General features: G+C 37.9%; 1 protein-coding gene across 4 annotated transcripts in view; it reads left to right on the top strand.

Annotated features, from left to right (window-relative positions):
- Positions 1-12,593, top strand: part of SPOCK3 (SPARC (osteonectin), cwcv and kazal like domains proteoglycan 3) — a 402,955-nt gene extending 390,362 nt beyond the window's left edge. For all 4 annotated transcript variants that reach the window (XM_065405133.1, XM_065405132.1, XM_065405131.1 and 1 more), the window contains 3 exons: positions 8,992-9,054; positions 10,938-11,075; positions 12,418-12,593. In XM_065405133.1, coding sequence (XP_065261205.1) covers positions 8,992-9,054; positions 10,938-11,075; positions 12,418-12,593 — 377 coding nt within the window. The remainder of the gene's footprint in view (positions 1-8,991; positions 9,055-10,937; positions 11,076-12,417) is intronic.
- Positions 12,594-14,833: the final 2,240 nt, after the last annotated feature.

The following is a 14,833-nucleotide window of genomic DNA, read 5'->3' as shown; positions in this document are numbered from 1 at the left end:
TATTTTTTCAGTTGTCTGAAAAAGTGCAGCTATGTTACAACCTGTAAGATCAAATTTATCACAATTTTTTGTTCTTCTACCAATTGGTTCTCCTGCCAGTTTTATACTGTGTATATCAGTGGTCCCCAAACTTTATTTCTCGCATCCCCCCCTTACCAGTAATAGAATGTGTTTTCCCCCTCCCCTGTGACCAGGAGCGGAGTCACAGCTGGGAACAGACAGCTGAGAGCGGGGGCCGGGAGCTGGTGGCCAAGAGCAGGGGCTGGGAGCAGGGCCACAGCTGCGGACTGGGTCGTGGGCCGGAGTGGAGCTGGGGGCAGAGTAGGTCTGGGTGGCACTCCCTTCCCATTCCCTCATGGGGCCTGGCCTGGGCCCTGCCATGCCCCACTCAGGGAACATGCCCCTCTGTTTGGGGACCACTGGTGTATGTATAAAGCATACTTTTCACCCATTGTGTGCAAAGGGCACTTCCATGGGATAGTTATGGTCAGGTTTGTAGTCTACACTCTATAGACACTGTGTATAAAAACAACTGATCAGGATACTGCTAATTAGGGTCTGATGTATATGTACCTTAGTCATAGTAATAAAAATGTTAAAAATGGAGTCGAACCTATCAGCAGCATTTAGTGGAGAGTTCTCTCCCTGTCTCAGAATCCAGCAAAGGGACTGGCCATCACAAGGTTTTATCCTCCTCCCTCGTTTTCCCCCCTCCCTTGCCTATGATGGCACAACAAGGTGCTGATTTAAAAGAGATTAGATTGCTGGTGTTATCAGCAGCTTGGCTGAGAGTGGGCATATAATGCCTCAAAACCAGTAATGAGGTGAAATCTCAGTTCTGGCAACTCCTTGAACATTTAGAACACTTCCATGCACCCCTTCCCAAAATTAACACTACCACCAAAACCTGTCTTCTCCTCCCCTTGCCAGACCTAAATATGGGGGGGGGAGAGTCACTGTTCTCTTTGTCAGCTATCTATTATTAGCCCTTTTATGCATAATTGTTTCCCCTTAGCATGAACAAGCCACACAATCCTCTATTAGTAAATTTCAAAATTTCAGTTTTATGCTAAGCCTTGTAATGTATTGGTGTTTTTCTGTATTGCTGGATTGCATAATCTAAATATCTCTCTAATTGTTAATTGTGATAGAATTATTAGGTAGAGAAGATTAATGGTGTCCTTGTAACGTTCATTGAGTAAGTTTCCATTAATAAAAAGTTGTAAGTCATGTCGCCAGCTCTCTGTATTCAGCTACCTTTGTAGCTCTTTTCTGTGCAATTTTACAGCTCCAAAACACAGTGTACAGATCTTGATAACTGCTATTGATTGTGTTCAAAGTGAATACAAGAATGCAACCTATGTAATATATCACAAAGGCTTCAACGCCTATGTATATATTTAAGACACAGTTGTTAAAGCTACCATCTATGCAGGAGTCTCACTCCTTGGTCTCAACTTCTTAGTGCAAATCCAGTGGGATTACCCCAATCCGTAGGATGTTTGGGGGTGTTTCGCCCTTGAGGAAAGTAATAACAAAGTAGATAGTAAACTAGCTCTTAGTGGCTATTTGCACACCACCCCATGTTGATTATTAACACTGCCTTCCATACATTCCAGTCAGTTCCTTCTTGAGCAGCAAAAGTGCTCCCTGCACATTTACTGTTGCGCCAACACTCCTCTGGATCTCAGCGATGCTTATCATATCTTTTCTTGGTCGCACTTCTGCTTCCAGGCCAGGTGGTTTAGTGTTTCTGAGATATTTGTTCTGGGATATTTCTGTAGCACTTCAGTGCCTGAGTTTTGTCAGTGCCTTATTGCTTGCCTCTGTGCTTTGGCCCATTTCTTTCTGGGTATCACAACCGTTTATCTAAGTGCTTCAGCACCTGCCTTTAGCACTTATTTTCTTTGTGCTTTGACACCTGCTATAATGCTTCATTGCCCACCTTAATGCTGATGCACCGCTAGTCTTTGGCCTTTTTGACATTCTAGTGACTGTTTTTTCTTTTTTGCCAGTGCTTCATCATTATGGCAGCAGTGCTTTTGGTGCACCAGTGCCTGAATCTAGATGCTAGAATGCCAAAGTTTGTTAGGAACCTCAGTATCTCTCCATTGCTGCTTACCACTTCGGTCTATTAGCCCAGTGCATCTCTCGATGCATTTATACCCTTTTTTTTTTCTTTTGCAGGATATAGTAAGTAAGGAGGATGCAAGACCATGTAATGTCTTCAAACCTAGTCTGTGGTACAAAAGAATGACAAAGACTGAGGTCCATCTTTCTTATGTCATCTTCCTCAGATTGTAGGGGTCTTATATATTTATAGATGGCACTGAAGAAGTGTGATGTACACCTCAAGCCTTTACTAAGGCACCTAAAGAGATTCCTGTAAGTCCAGCAAAGGGTAGACCCTGAAAGCTGAAGCCTGACTTCCCCAAGATAACTGAGGAGCAGATTGGAGTGCTAGTGCTACTGTACCAGACTCAGCATCAGTATGCACAGCAGAGTGGTCTCACCACCAAAATACCCTGTGTCAACAACAGAGAGGCCTCCAACAAGCATCACTGACAAGCAGATGTACTTTGAATGAGCTGAAAATCCTTACAGGAGACCAAGGCAGGAAGCACAAGGTGTATTCTGGCAACTCCTTGATGCACTTCTGTTGAAGCCCCTCCCTCCAGGTGACTCTATAACAGGTCTCCAGATTTCCCATTCCCCCTGCATTAATGAACTTGAAGCAGAGATGGGGGGAAATAGTGAGTCCAGTATAAACTGGAAAATTGGACATAACACTGGTCTACAATTTTTGAGAAGTCGTCTGCTTCAGAGATAAAATGTGCTATTTATTATGTATTTTGATGTGCTGAATTCAAATATGACAATTAAAACAACTGATTGGCTACTGTTTCTAAGAGATTTAAGTTTTTACATTTTATGTCTATGTATATTGTGTAGATAGTAGGGTTTTAATCATAAATTGTAAACCTAGGTCTTTTCATGTGTTTATGGTTGCTTTACATGATAATATTTCACCTGTCCTGTTTATTTAACACTTTAAAAATCAGCAAAAGGGTTATATAAATAAAATTTATTATGAAACAAAAGGCAAAAACTATTCTGTACATAGTTTAGTCCTATTCAGTGTCTACTCGGCGCTTCTTGGCTTGTCTCTTGTATTCATTAAATGGAGCATCTCTTGTCACTGTCCAGCAATAGTCTGCAAGCATTGATGGGCTCCATTTGCCCTGATAGCATTTCTCCATTGTTGCAATGTCCTGGTGAAATCGCTCGCCATGCTCGTCGCTCACTGCTCAGCAGTTCAGTGGAAAAAAATCTAGATGAGAGTGCAAAAAATGTATCTTTAGTGACATGTTGCAACCAAGGCTTTTGTATGCCTTGAGGCGGTTTTCCATCAACAACCTGTAGTTGTCTGCCTTCTTGTTTCCGAGAACATTTATTGCCACTAACTGGAAGGCTTTCCATGCCGTCTTTTCCTTGCCATGCAGTGCATGGTCAAATGCATCATCTCGAAGAAGTTCACGAATCTGAGGACCAACAAAGACACCTTCTTTTATCTTAGCTTCACTTAACCTTGGAAATTTTCCATGGAGGTACTTGAAAGCTGCTTGTGTTTTGTCAATGGCCTTGACAAAGTTCTTCATCAGACCCAGCTTGATGTGTAAGGGTGGTAACAAAATCTTCCTTGATTCAACAAGTGGTGGATGCTGAACACTTTTCCTCCCAGGCTCCAATGACTGTCGGAGTGGCCAATCTTTCTTGATGTAGTGGGAATCTCTTGCACGACTATCCCATTCGCAGAGAAAACAGCAGTACTTTGTGTATCCAGTCTGCAGACCAACCAAGAGAGCAACAACCTTCAAATCACCACAAAGCTGCCACTGATGTTGGTCATAGTTTATGCACCTCAAAAATTGTTTCATGTTGTCATAGGTTTCCTTCATATGGACTGCATGACCAACTGGAATTGATGGCAAAACATTGCCATAATGCAGTAAAACAGCTTAAGACTCGTCTTCGATGAATCAATGAACAGTCTCCACTCATCTGGATCGTGAACGATGTTGAGGGCTGCCATCACACCATCGATGTTGTTGCAGGCTACACGATCACCTTCCATGAAGAAGAATGGGACAAGATCCTTTTGACGGTCACGGAACATGGAAACCCTAACATCACCTGCCAGGAGATTCCACTGCTGTAGTCTGGAGCCCAACAGCTCTGCCTTACTCTTGGGTAGTTCCAAATCCCTGACAAGGTCATTCAGTTCACTTTGTGTTATGAGGTGTGGTTCAGAGGAGGAGGATGGGAGAAAATGTGGGTCCTGTGACATTGATGGTTCAGGACCAGAAGTTTCATCCTCTTCCTCTTCCTCGTCTGACTCAAGTGAGAATGATTCTGGTGCATCAGGAACCGGCAGTCCTTCTCCGTTGGGTACTGGGCGTATAGCTGATGGAATGTTTGGATAATGCACAGTCCACTTTTTCTTCTTTGACACACCTTTCCCAACTGGAGGCACCATGCAGAAGTAACAATTGCTGGTATGATCTGTTGGCTCTCTCCAAATCATTGGCACTGCAAAAGGCATAGGTTTCCTTTTCCTGTTCAACCACTGGCGAAGATTTGTTGCACAAGTGTTGCAGCATATGTGTGGGGCCCACCTCTTGTTCTGATTTCCAATTTTGCAGCCAAACTACAGGTGATAGGCTTTCTTAACCACTGTGGTTATACTGCGCTTTTGTGATGCAAAAGTCACTTCACCACAAACATAGCAGAAGTTATCTGCACTGTTCACACAAGTACGAGGCATCTCTGCTCACTTTGGCTAAACAGAAATGTGTCCCTTTGCAAAATCAAACACTGACAAATAAGAGAGCACGACACTGTGTGATTTCTAGAGCTGATATAGGGCAATTTGTTCAGCAGAGTGATGTAAGCTTCGTTATGATTGCATCATCCATGACTTCTAGGAATAACATGATGCAATTCATATCATGTATGACGCAATACCAGCTTCAGATTGCATCATTCATTGTTTTGCCTAAAAAGCAAGTACTGTCCAAACCCAGTCATAGATTTATTCCTAGATCCAGTCAAAGATGTATTTTAGTCATTTCTGGTTTAAATTGAGATCCCTTCCCTTTATAACTCACTTATCCTCCGCCATTCCCAAGTCAAGGGTCGTATATAGTGACCCAATAGCATATCTTGAAAACTAGAGCCAATCAACAATTTTAAGCATCATTTTCATTCTCAGTGACCCAGAATTAGTAAAGTTTGACTACATTTATTTCAGAAACATTTTGGCTGTAGAGCAGTGAATCTGTCCTGATCCTCTGCAAGGCCCACAGTACTCACTTTTAAATATTCCCCTCTCTCTGTGTTGGCAGGGTAGGATCTCTTGGCAAATTTGCATGCAAATGCCTCAAGGGTCAACACTCTTGGCACAGGAAGCCCTGGCCTCAACACAGGTGCCTCTTGCATTAAAGGCTTCAGCACAGCTAATGTTAGTGGCTCATGGAGCACTTACCACAATGCAGGCCACTCCACCACCATTCTGTCATCTAGACCACTCCACTGTTTGGATGAGAGCTGGCTGAAGATCAGGGCAATGAGGTCTGTTATTCTTATGAGCAGGACTCATCTGATGCCAAGTTCTTTTTTGTTCCAGAGCAGCACCAGCATAGTGACTGTGCAAGAAATGATCCTACATTTCCTTAGTCTTTACAGAAGCTAAGACCACTGATTTTGAGTTAAAATCAGTCCAGGAATCTGAGGGAGTATTGCCTCCCACTCACTGGAACTGACTGAAAGATAAAGATGGCAGCATTTATATTTGGCAAGGGTGGCATGTGTCAGCCCATAGGGATTCAGCTCGAGCTCTACCTTGCTACCACTCTTTTAGGACTGGAAAGCTTTATCTACTAAGAGAAATCTGTCAGTTTTGTACTAAGAAGCTAAAGCCCAGTAGTGAGAATCCTGCAAGATTATATCTTCAGAGAAGCAAAATTACAGGTAAGTAATTTACCCATACTGTTACCTTTCTTATTGCTTAGTGGTATTTCATATTTTCTAATTATTCATTTTAGATCTATTGTGATAAGTGATGAGGATTATTTAGGCTCAGTACATAATATTAAAACTGCCCCGCATCAACTTTTGTATGTGTATCTTTGTGTTCCTGTTTTTGGATTTTTTCCATAGAGCACAATACATATACTTTATTGGGCAAGTTCCTTCTCATTCAGCACATTACCCATCTTTTTTGGAAGTTGTGTATCACCCTTCTTTTCTTCCATTTCCCCAATATTATCTCAGTTGTATGGACAGCAGAATTTCAAACACTTAAAATAAATGGATGTAACCATATGCAATAACAAGTCTGAGATATAGCAGCTTTTAGCGAAGTTAAAAGACATTACTCATAGCCTATACTTTACATACTTGTGTATGTTAATGATAATCACTAGATATCTGGACCCTTGTCTTTAAGTCCTAGGTGTGGGAAAGAAGCAATTTCTGAAGGGTTATAGTTCAAACTTATATAAAACATGAGGAATAACAGTGGTAAAAATGAGCAGTTAACAGTTAATATCTGTAACTAACATGAATGATAGCGGAAATTTTCTGAAAGATGGTAAATATCCGCAAGGTGCTGAGTAGCTTCAGTTCCCATAAAAACATTTCTCAAAATCAGAAGCCATTAAAAATAAATGGCTATACAGCTCTACCCCGATATAACGCGACCCGATATAACACGAATTTGGATATAACGCGATAAAGCACCGCTCCAGGGGGGCGGGGCTGTGCACTCCAGTGGATCAAAGCAAGTTCGATATAACGCGGTTTCACCTATAACGCGGTAAGATTTTTTGGCTCCCAAGGACAGCGTTATATCGGGGTAGAGGTGTATTTTAAAATACAAGAGAATGTTCATTGACTGTTCCTGTAAAGGTAGAAAACATCCAGTGATGGTCAGGAGTTTAGCTGGGTTCAGAGCCAGAGAATTTCAATGTTTGATTCCAGAGAAAATACATCCCTTGGACATTCTTTCTTGCTCTAAGATCCCTGTGAGCAGCATCTTAGAAGAAGAGGCAGTTTTTAGGGATTTTATTCCAAACAGAATCCTTGCATATTTAGGGTGAAATCCTGACCCCACTGAAGTCCATGGCAAAACGCCCATTGACCTCAGTGGGGCTAGAATTTTAACCGCAACCTTTCTAAGCTCATACATATGTATCTTCTTAAAAGACAATTTAAAATGTCATTTGAAATGTAAAGCCAAGGGTAAATACAGCCTGATCTGTATGAGAGGTTGCTATTGGATTCCAGTTTGTATTTATTTTGTTAGATCAGATCTCATGAATAATACAAAAGGGCTGCTGATATATATAGCTTCTATACCACACATGAGGCTACCCTGTCACTAAATAAGCATGATAGGCTGTTTATTTAAATAAGTTAGTATTGATTGAATTTGAGATTTCATAGGATATTGCCTTGGGGACAATCTAGGCTAAAAGCATACTCCATGTCATCTGTCCTACAAGCTCCATTGACCTCGGACTACATGCCACAAGAATACTACTGATTCCGAAAGGAAAATGCCTCAGTAGTGACCCTGTAGTTTCTTATATGGCGTATGCAGTGTTCAAAGAGAAGTACTAGCCTTCATTCTCTATCTTTCTGTACAGTAGTATACATGCATTCACGTCTTTCTTTTTTTTCAAGGAAGTGCCTGTAGTGCTCTGACTTAGCTTTTTAGAGATAAGTTTCATAGTCGCAGAAAATTAAATATTGTTTTTGAAGAATTGAGCAAACCATAACCCTGAAGTTTGGGGAATTGAGAATTTGAATCCATATTCTGCAGCTCAGAGCCATCTCTAATTATTTAGTTAGATTTCAGTTATTTCTAAGCCTCAGTCCTTCAGCTTGTATGTGGATACAGGGGTCTGCAAAATTGGGGCCTTAAATTGCCATATTAGAACCAAAATCCTACAAATTTCAACAGAGAAAGTGGTGACTCAGTTACTTTATTAATAGAATGAGTTCATTTACTTATTCTTGTCACCACTATGATATAGATCATATCCTTTGGTATCAAAACATTTGGGAAATATATTTATTAAAGGAAAGTTGGTCAATCTTGCTTTTAACTGCACATATTAATAGAATTACCTACATCTGAGGCCAGAATCTAGCTCTAGAACATTTTTTCCTTCACTGCACATCTGCACCCTGAATTTACATTCTATTTTCTCATCTATTTTCGGTTGTTAAAGTCCAATCCTACTCGCAGTGAGGGTTAATGGAAGTTTTCCTATTGGCTTCAATAGAAGTTGCATTGTACTCTTACACAGTGCCCAACACTGTAATATCTAAACTGCCTTAAAGGGATATTTAAGGGATAACTTTTACAACTTTCATGCTAACATGATATACACGTTCCATCCATGAATATACAGTTTGGTTTACTGCACATGTGCTTTATCTTAAAATCTCATATGAAAAGGTTTCCTTAAAAATGTTCACATTTAGGGGATCTTCTTACAAGAGACTGATTTTTATGGCCTCAGAAAGAGCATGGCAATTTTGGACAATCTAATATTTAACATTAATACACACCCTATTTTCTGAGTACATATACACACAAACACATACACAACTCCCCCTTATCTATCAATTTCTTATGTGTCTTTCTAGCTAGGTGCAAGTACTCTTTTTTTTTTTTTAAGGTTGTCTTATTAGATATATCAGGCTTTGCTATCTAGGTTAAAAACGCTCTTTCTCAGGTGCAGCTTTGGAAAGGTCTAGTCTGAGTATGTGAAATGAAAAATCTACTAAGGGAGGATGTATATGTTTCTTAATGGCAATAATTAGAAGAAACCTGGAGTATAAAAACTGGTGAAAACTCAATCATTCAACTTTCTTCCTTTGATCAGATGTAATCTAGTTAACATTTTAATGTCATTTCAGACCCACCTTGCCAGACAGAGCTCAGCAACATTCAGAAGCAGCAAGGAGGAAAGAAGCTCCTAGGTGAGCCATAGATCATTCTTTTGAAGGTTTTATTGCTTACATAAATAACCCTAGTGAAACAGCTACATAAAATCAATATTAATCCAACAAAGATAGACCGCACTAAATTCCAGCAACAAAATTTATGAAGTTTTTGAAAGCTATTAAACTTAGTTTTATTACATTACCTACTGAAAGATATTACATCCATTTTATTACCCTGATAGACTGTACATTTTTACAGTTATTAGGAAAAAAGACTTAAGCAATCCTAAATTAACATTTTTGCTGATTTTTAACTCTTATATTTATGTAAGTAATTGAAATCTTTGTTATGAAAAATTCCATATTGTATCAAAAATGTTTCAGTTCCATAACTTTTATTTTGGATATAAAATCTAAATTTCAGCATTAGCAGTCTTTATAAAAGCTGGAGTAAAAGACATAGGCAAACCCATTTGAGATGATAGTTTTAAATTACTCTGATTAAAAATATCTCATGCATTTTACAGTACTGACAATACATTTTAATTGTGATTTAGTTACCATTTACAGTTCTTCAAAGAACATCTGATTATTTCAAGGACAAAATTATTACAGAATTATTTTGCCTTTTACCTAAAAATAAAAAATTAAGGTTCTGATTCTATAACTCTATAATTGCTGTGCTTGCAATTGACCTGTTAATTTCAGTGGGGCTCTGTACAGGGGTTCATTTGCATGGTCCATTTGCCTAGGTATTTTGTAAATATGAGTTAAATAGGCAAATAAATGTAATCTGTTATCAACATTTTAGTGTTACAGTATTTAGCTTAAGGTTCCTAGTTCACTAAAAAACTACTATTCGATTTTGGTGAAATTAAAAATCTGAAGAACTGCAAGCATCCAAACCAATGACTAGCATGGCTAGGTTCCAGGGGTGAAATTCTGACCCCATTGAAGTCAATAGCAAAACTCCCATTGACAAGATTTCACCCAAGCTGTGACTACCATTAATTAGGACTGTTCAGTAAGACATAGTGTGACTACCAAAGTAGAAAAACCTAAAAAATGTGTCTGTTAAAATAAATATATAGAACAAAAATAATATTCATTCATTGCTAAAAACTCCCATATTTGTACTTTAAAGAGTGTGTCTACTCTGAAAAAAGTACTACATAAAAATGTGCCCTCTTACTTCACAGGTTTGCTCTGTGAGCATATTTCAAATCACAGCTGCTTACTTTAGTCACAGAAATACATGTTTTTTTGTTTTTGCTCATTTTAGCACTGCATTATCAACACAGCTTTGGGAGAATACAATGAATTCTATACTTCCTTTTGAATCACCAGAATAGTTGACAGAGATTACATCCATACTGAAGTCAGAAATGTGTCTGAAGTACGTGTAGACATACCCAAACTAGCTTTGATCTACCTAGCTCGAGTAACAATAGCATTAAAGCCATGGCAGCACAGGTTGCAGAACTTAACATTTAGACATCTGAGCTCCTCCCTGTCTAGCCTGACGTCAACATATGGCGTTCAAGATTTTGTCTATGACATTCAGGGAGTCTGATGTATAGTAAGAAGCAGATGTCAGAGAATCAATGAGCAGCTTGTAAGAGGAAAGAGGATACTCCTTAATGGACTGGGCATGTCCATTCTTGAGATCAGTCAAAGAGAGGCTCACATATTTGATATCTGCTCTCCCTCTATGAATAAGGAGGAAGGGGCAAATGTATTACGTATTAAACTCTTCTTGGCTGACCTCAGTAACAGAGAGTAAGTCAATCAGGGAGGACATTGAACAGAGATAAGACACGGTTGTTTATTTTTTATTTCGCTTCTGGTGTAATGTAGAATATTGGTTTATTCTTTACAGGTGACTGCTAATGTTATAATTTAATCTTTATGTATCACAGGGCAGTACATCCCATTATGTGATGAAGATGGGTATTACAAACCAAGTCAATGCCATGGAAGTGCAGGGCAGTGCTGGTGTGTTGACAGATATGGTAATGAGGTAACAGGTTCCAGAACAAATGGTGCTGCAGACTGTGGTAAGTGGAAGAATTCTTGCTCATTATTGAATTAGACTCTCTCTTCCCTTTGAAGTCAGTGGTCAAGCTCTTAATGTCTTCAGTGACAATAGGACTGGGACCAAACAACACAGATTTAGAAGTCAATTTGTAATTATTTTTATTTATTTATTTCACTAATTTCTGTAGCATCTATCATGCTGATAGTTATAAATAGAGACAGCCTATCTACCAAGTAATGTGGATAGTGCTTATTCTGCTCTGAATAGGATAGTTAAAATAAAGCACTATCAGCCCCAGCAGTACCTGATAAAATCAAGTTGGGTACCCAACATTCTATTGAACTCAACTCAACAGTTCTTTAATTACAATCTGGTTGGCAGGGACTTAGCAGAAGTTTTTGAAGCACTGGCTTCCTGCGACTTCCTCCTAGCCTTCCTACCTTTCCCTGACCTTTTGTCCCCAGCCTGTAATCAGAATTCTAGAGTTCCAATAACGTATTTTCTTTAAAAAATTATTGGGGGACTTATTTAGTTTTAGCTGCAGTCCCTAGAAAGTCTCATGCTACCCCAATACCCCTTCAGATCTCCTGTTTGCTACCTATTCAGTGGTTACCTGAATTTGCAGCAAGTGACCCCACTCACTTACAACAAGCTTCTCAGGAGCCATTGCAAATAGGTACCTAAGCAAAAGAGATCACCTCTCTCTAACCCCAATCAAAGTGCTCACTAAAGAGTAGCTTATATCTCATAATTATTTAAATTGACACCCCACAATTTGAAGCCAAAATGGAAGTTTTACACTTGCAATTTAAGACTAAGAAAAAGCCCTGGCACTGGAACAGTGGGCTAATATACACAGTAAAAGGAACATAAGAATTGCCATACTGGATCATACTCAAGGTCCATCTAGTCCAGTATCCTGTCTCTGACAGAGGCCAGTACTGGGTATTTCAGAAGGTGATGTAGGAACCCCACAGTAGGCATATGTGGATTTAACTGCCCCCTATATTAGCCTCATCCTGATCTCTAATAGTGAGAGATTAGCTTGAACCATTTCCATCCAAAATATTGTTATCATTAATGCTAACTTTGGATATTCTTGAGAGCCAGATAAATATTTAATTCTTTTTTAATCTTAATGAGTTTGTGGCCTCAACAACTTTGTGGCAGTGAGTTCCACAGTGTAATTATACTGTGTAAAAAAAGTAGTTCCTTCTGTGAACATCAGGAACTATTGATATCAGTGGTATTCCTTTTTTACTTTACCTCATTATTTAATTTAAATCAACTGACCTGAAGCCAGCTAGTTCTGTAACCATGTGTTCCTATCACTATAGTGTAATTTTTACACTTTTTTTTAGCTATTGATTTAGAGATCTCAGGCGATTTTGCCAGTGGTGATTTTCATGAATGGACAGATGATGAGGATGATGAAGACGATATAATGAATGATGAAGATGAAATTGATGATGAGGATGATGATGAGGATGAAGGCGATGATGATGTGGATGATGACGATCATGATGGATACATTTGACAATATTAGAGGTCAATGAATTCTTCCTTTCTAAAATTCAAAAGGTGACATCTCATAGAAAATTCCTTTGCTCTCCAAGATCAAAAGGATTCTAAACAATGTGTATATTTTGTATGATTATTTCAAATATTGCAGCTGGAGTCATAGACTTTCTTTGTTTAAATAAGAATCATTATATTATGTGCTTTTGAGTTTTTATATGCCTTTGAGCAGAAGAAAACACATTGGAAGTCTAGCCTGAAGAAGGAAATGTGATGTGCTACTACAAAAATAAATGTGCAAGGACAACCAAACTTTTAAAAACTTCCATGAAAATGATATTGTTTGGAACTTTGGGTGGCCTCATTAAACATGAGCTCAGTTATATGTTAAGGCGGCTTTAACTTTGCAAGTGATTTAGGCCATGTAGTAGATTTCATAATTGTGCATGACCTGAATCGACAACTTATTACAATAGAAATTTCAACACACAAGTAGCATCTCACAAACCTTTAACCAGAGGTGTGCTGTGACTGTCACATAGGAGAAAATAATGTAAAGCCCTCCTTTGTGTTTGCATTTATAGTTATATTTTTGATTAGGAAATGTCTAGGTTCTTGAAAGGATGTTTATCAAAAGCAGTAAACATGGACAAGTATTGATTCTACAAATCTAAACTTTTGTTGTCCTTTTTTTCATTTTTCTTTTAATGTCAAACTCATATAGACTTCATTATTTACTCAAGCAGCATGATGATTTTACCCTTTTTTATTTCTATATCTCTAACCAGAAGATTAGCATAAAATATTTTAAATTGAAAAACTTTGTGTAAAATATAGTACATTTAAACATTACTGTACTTGAGAGTACTGGAACTTTCCCCAAGACAGTTCTAAACCCCCCTAACCATACCACTTAGTTTTTCTATTTCAGAAAATAGTTTTCATCTTTATCTTAATTCAACTCCTTTTCTGTTATTAGTGCAGAAATTTAGAGAACGTATGGTAAGGTGCCTTGCAAAAATAGAAATAGAGAGGTTTTAGCATGCATACCAATATAGGCTGTTAGGCAATAGCTAAGCACACCCAATTACCAAATTAATACCAGTATAGGTACTGCTGCTGGAATGAAGAAAATGGGTTATTTTAATTTTTTTCTATTGTTATGTAATTACCATGTGGACTAGCTTATGATTATTGTGTAGAGTAGCACTTAAGATTTGACTGTAGAGAAAATTATTTTAATCACTGTATTTATGTTAGCATGTTAATTAATTGTGTAGACGTTTTGGAATTCCAACACCTTCATGCATATCAGACCTATATGGCTTTCTGCCCACAATAAAACTGAAACAACCTATGTAATATTACACAACCGATTGTGTAATTTCAACAGTGGATCACTGGTTTCCCTGATTTTCATCTGCAGTTAAATGACAGGAAAATCAGTTTATTCTTTGCATTTGATTTCTACACATTTAAATACTAAATTTAATGTTTATCTTATGTAATATTAAAAAGTATAATGCATTTTCTTTTTTACTGTTATGTATAGTTTGCAAAATAAAGACTCTTGTAACCAACCTTTAGCTGTATACTGTAATGATTTTTAACAGTATAGACTAGTAGTTTGAAGTTTTGTATAACTTTTTCTATTGAAAAATCAGAAGCTGTCATGTTTCAGATACATTCCCACAATCATTCAACTATTCAACTTACGTAGAGCCATTTATTTGTGTTTCATTACATTTCAAGAGATAAGTTTTGGATCAAGACAAAACCCATAAGAAAGATTTTTTTTTAATTTGCTGTATATTTAGAATTTAAGATTATTGTTTTGTCTTTTCTTCATTATATGGTAGCTAATGTTACATTTGTTTCTTATAGACCTTATCCTAGTATGAGGGACATAGACATGTTATTTTCTTAAATAAATATAGTTAAGAGTTTACCATATCTATACTGACTGAATTTCACCAAGAACTGATTCCTTGTGGGCGGAATAAACTTCTATATATAAAAATGATTCTGAATAAAGAAACTAAAGCTAAACAGTTGTGATTATTGTCTGATACAGCAAATACTGACTGCTCTGTTTCCTAATGTGACAAATGAATATTGGCTGACAAAAAATTAGAGATGCATTTCATGCAGCTCATGCTGCTGCTAGGAGAGTTAAGCAGCATATAATAGCACATTCATAATGTGTTTAACCATTGAACTTTAATGGGATTATAGTATGAAACTATTCTATAGTTAAAG

This window comes from Emys orbicularis, chromosome 5, assembly GCF_028017835.1.
Source record: "Emys orbicularis isolate rEmyOrb1 chromosome 5, rEmyOrb1.hap1, whole genome shotgun sequence".
In the NCBI taxonomy this organism is placed as follows: Eukaryota; Metazoa; Chordata; order Testudines; family Emydidae; genus Emys; species Emys orbicularis.
Note: the sequence above shows the minus strand (reverse complement) of the source record. Positions and strands in the feature narration are given on the sequence as shown.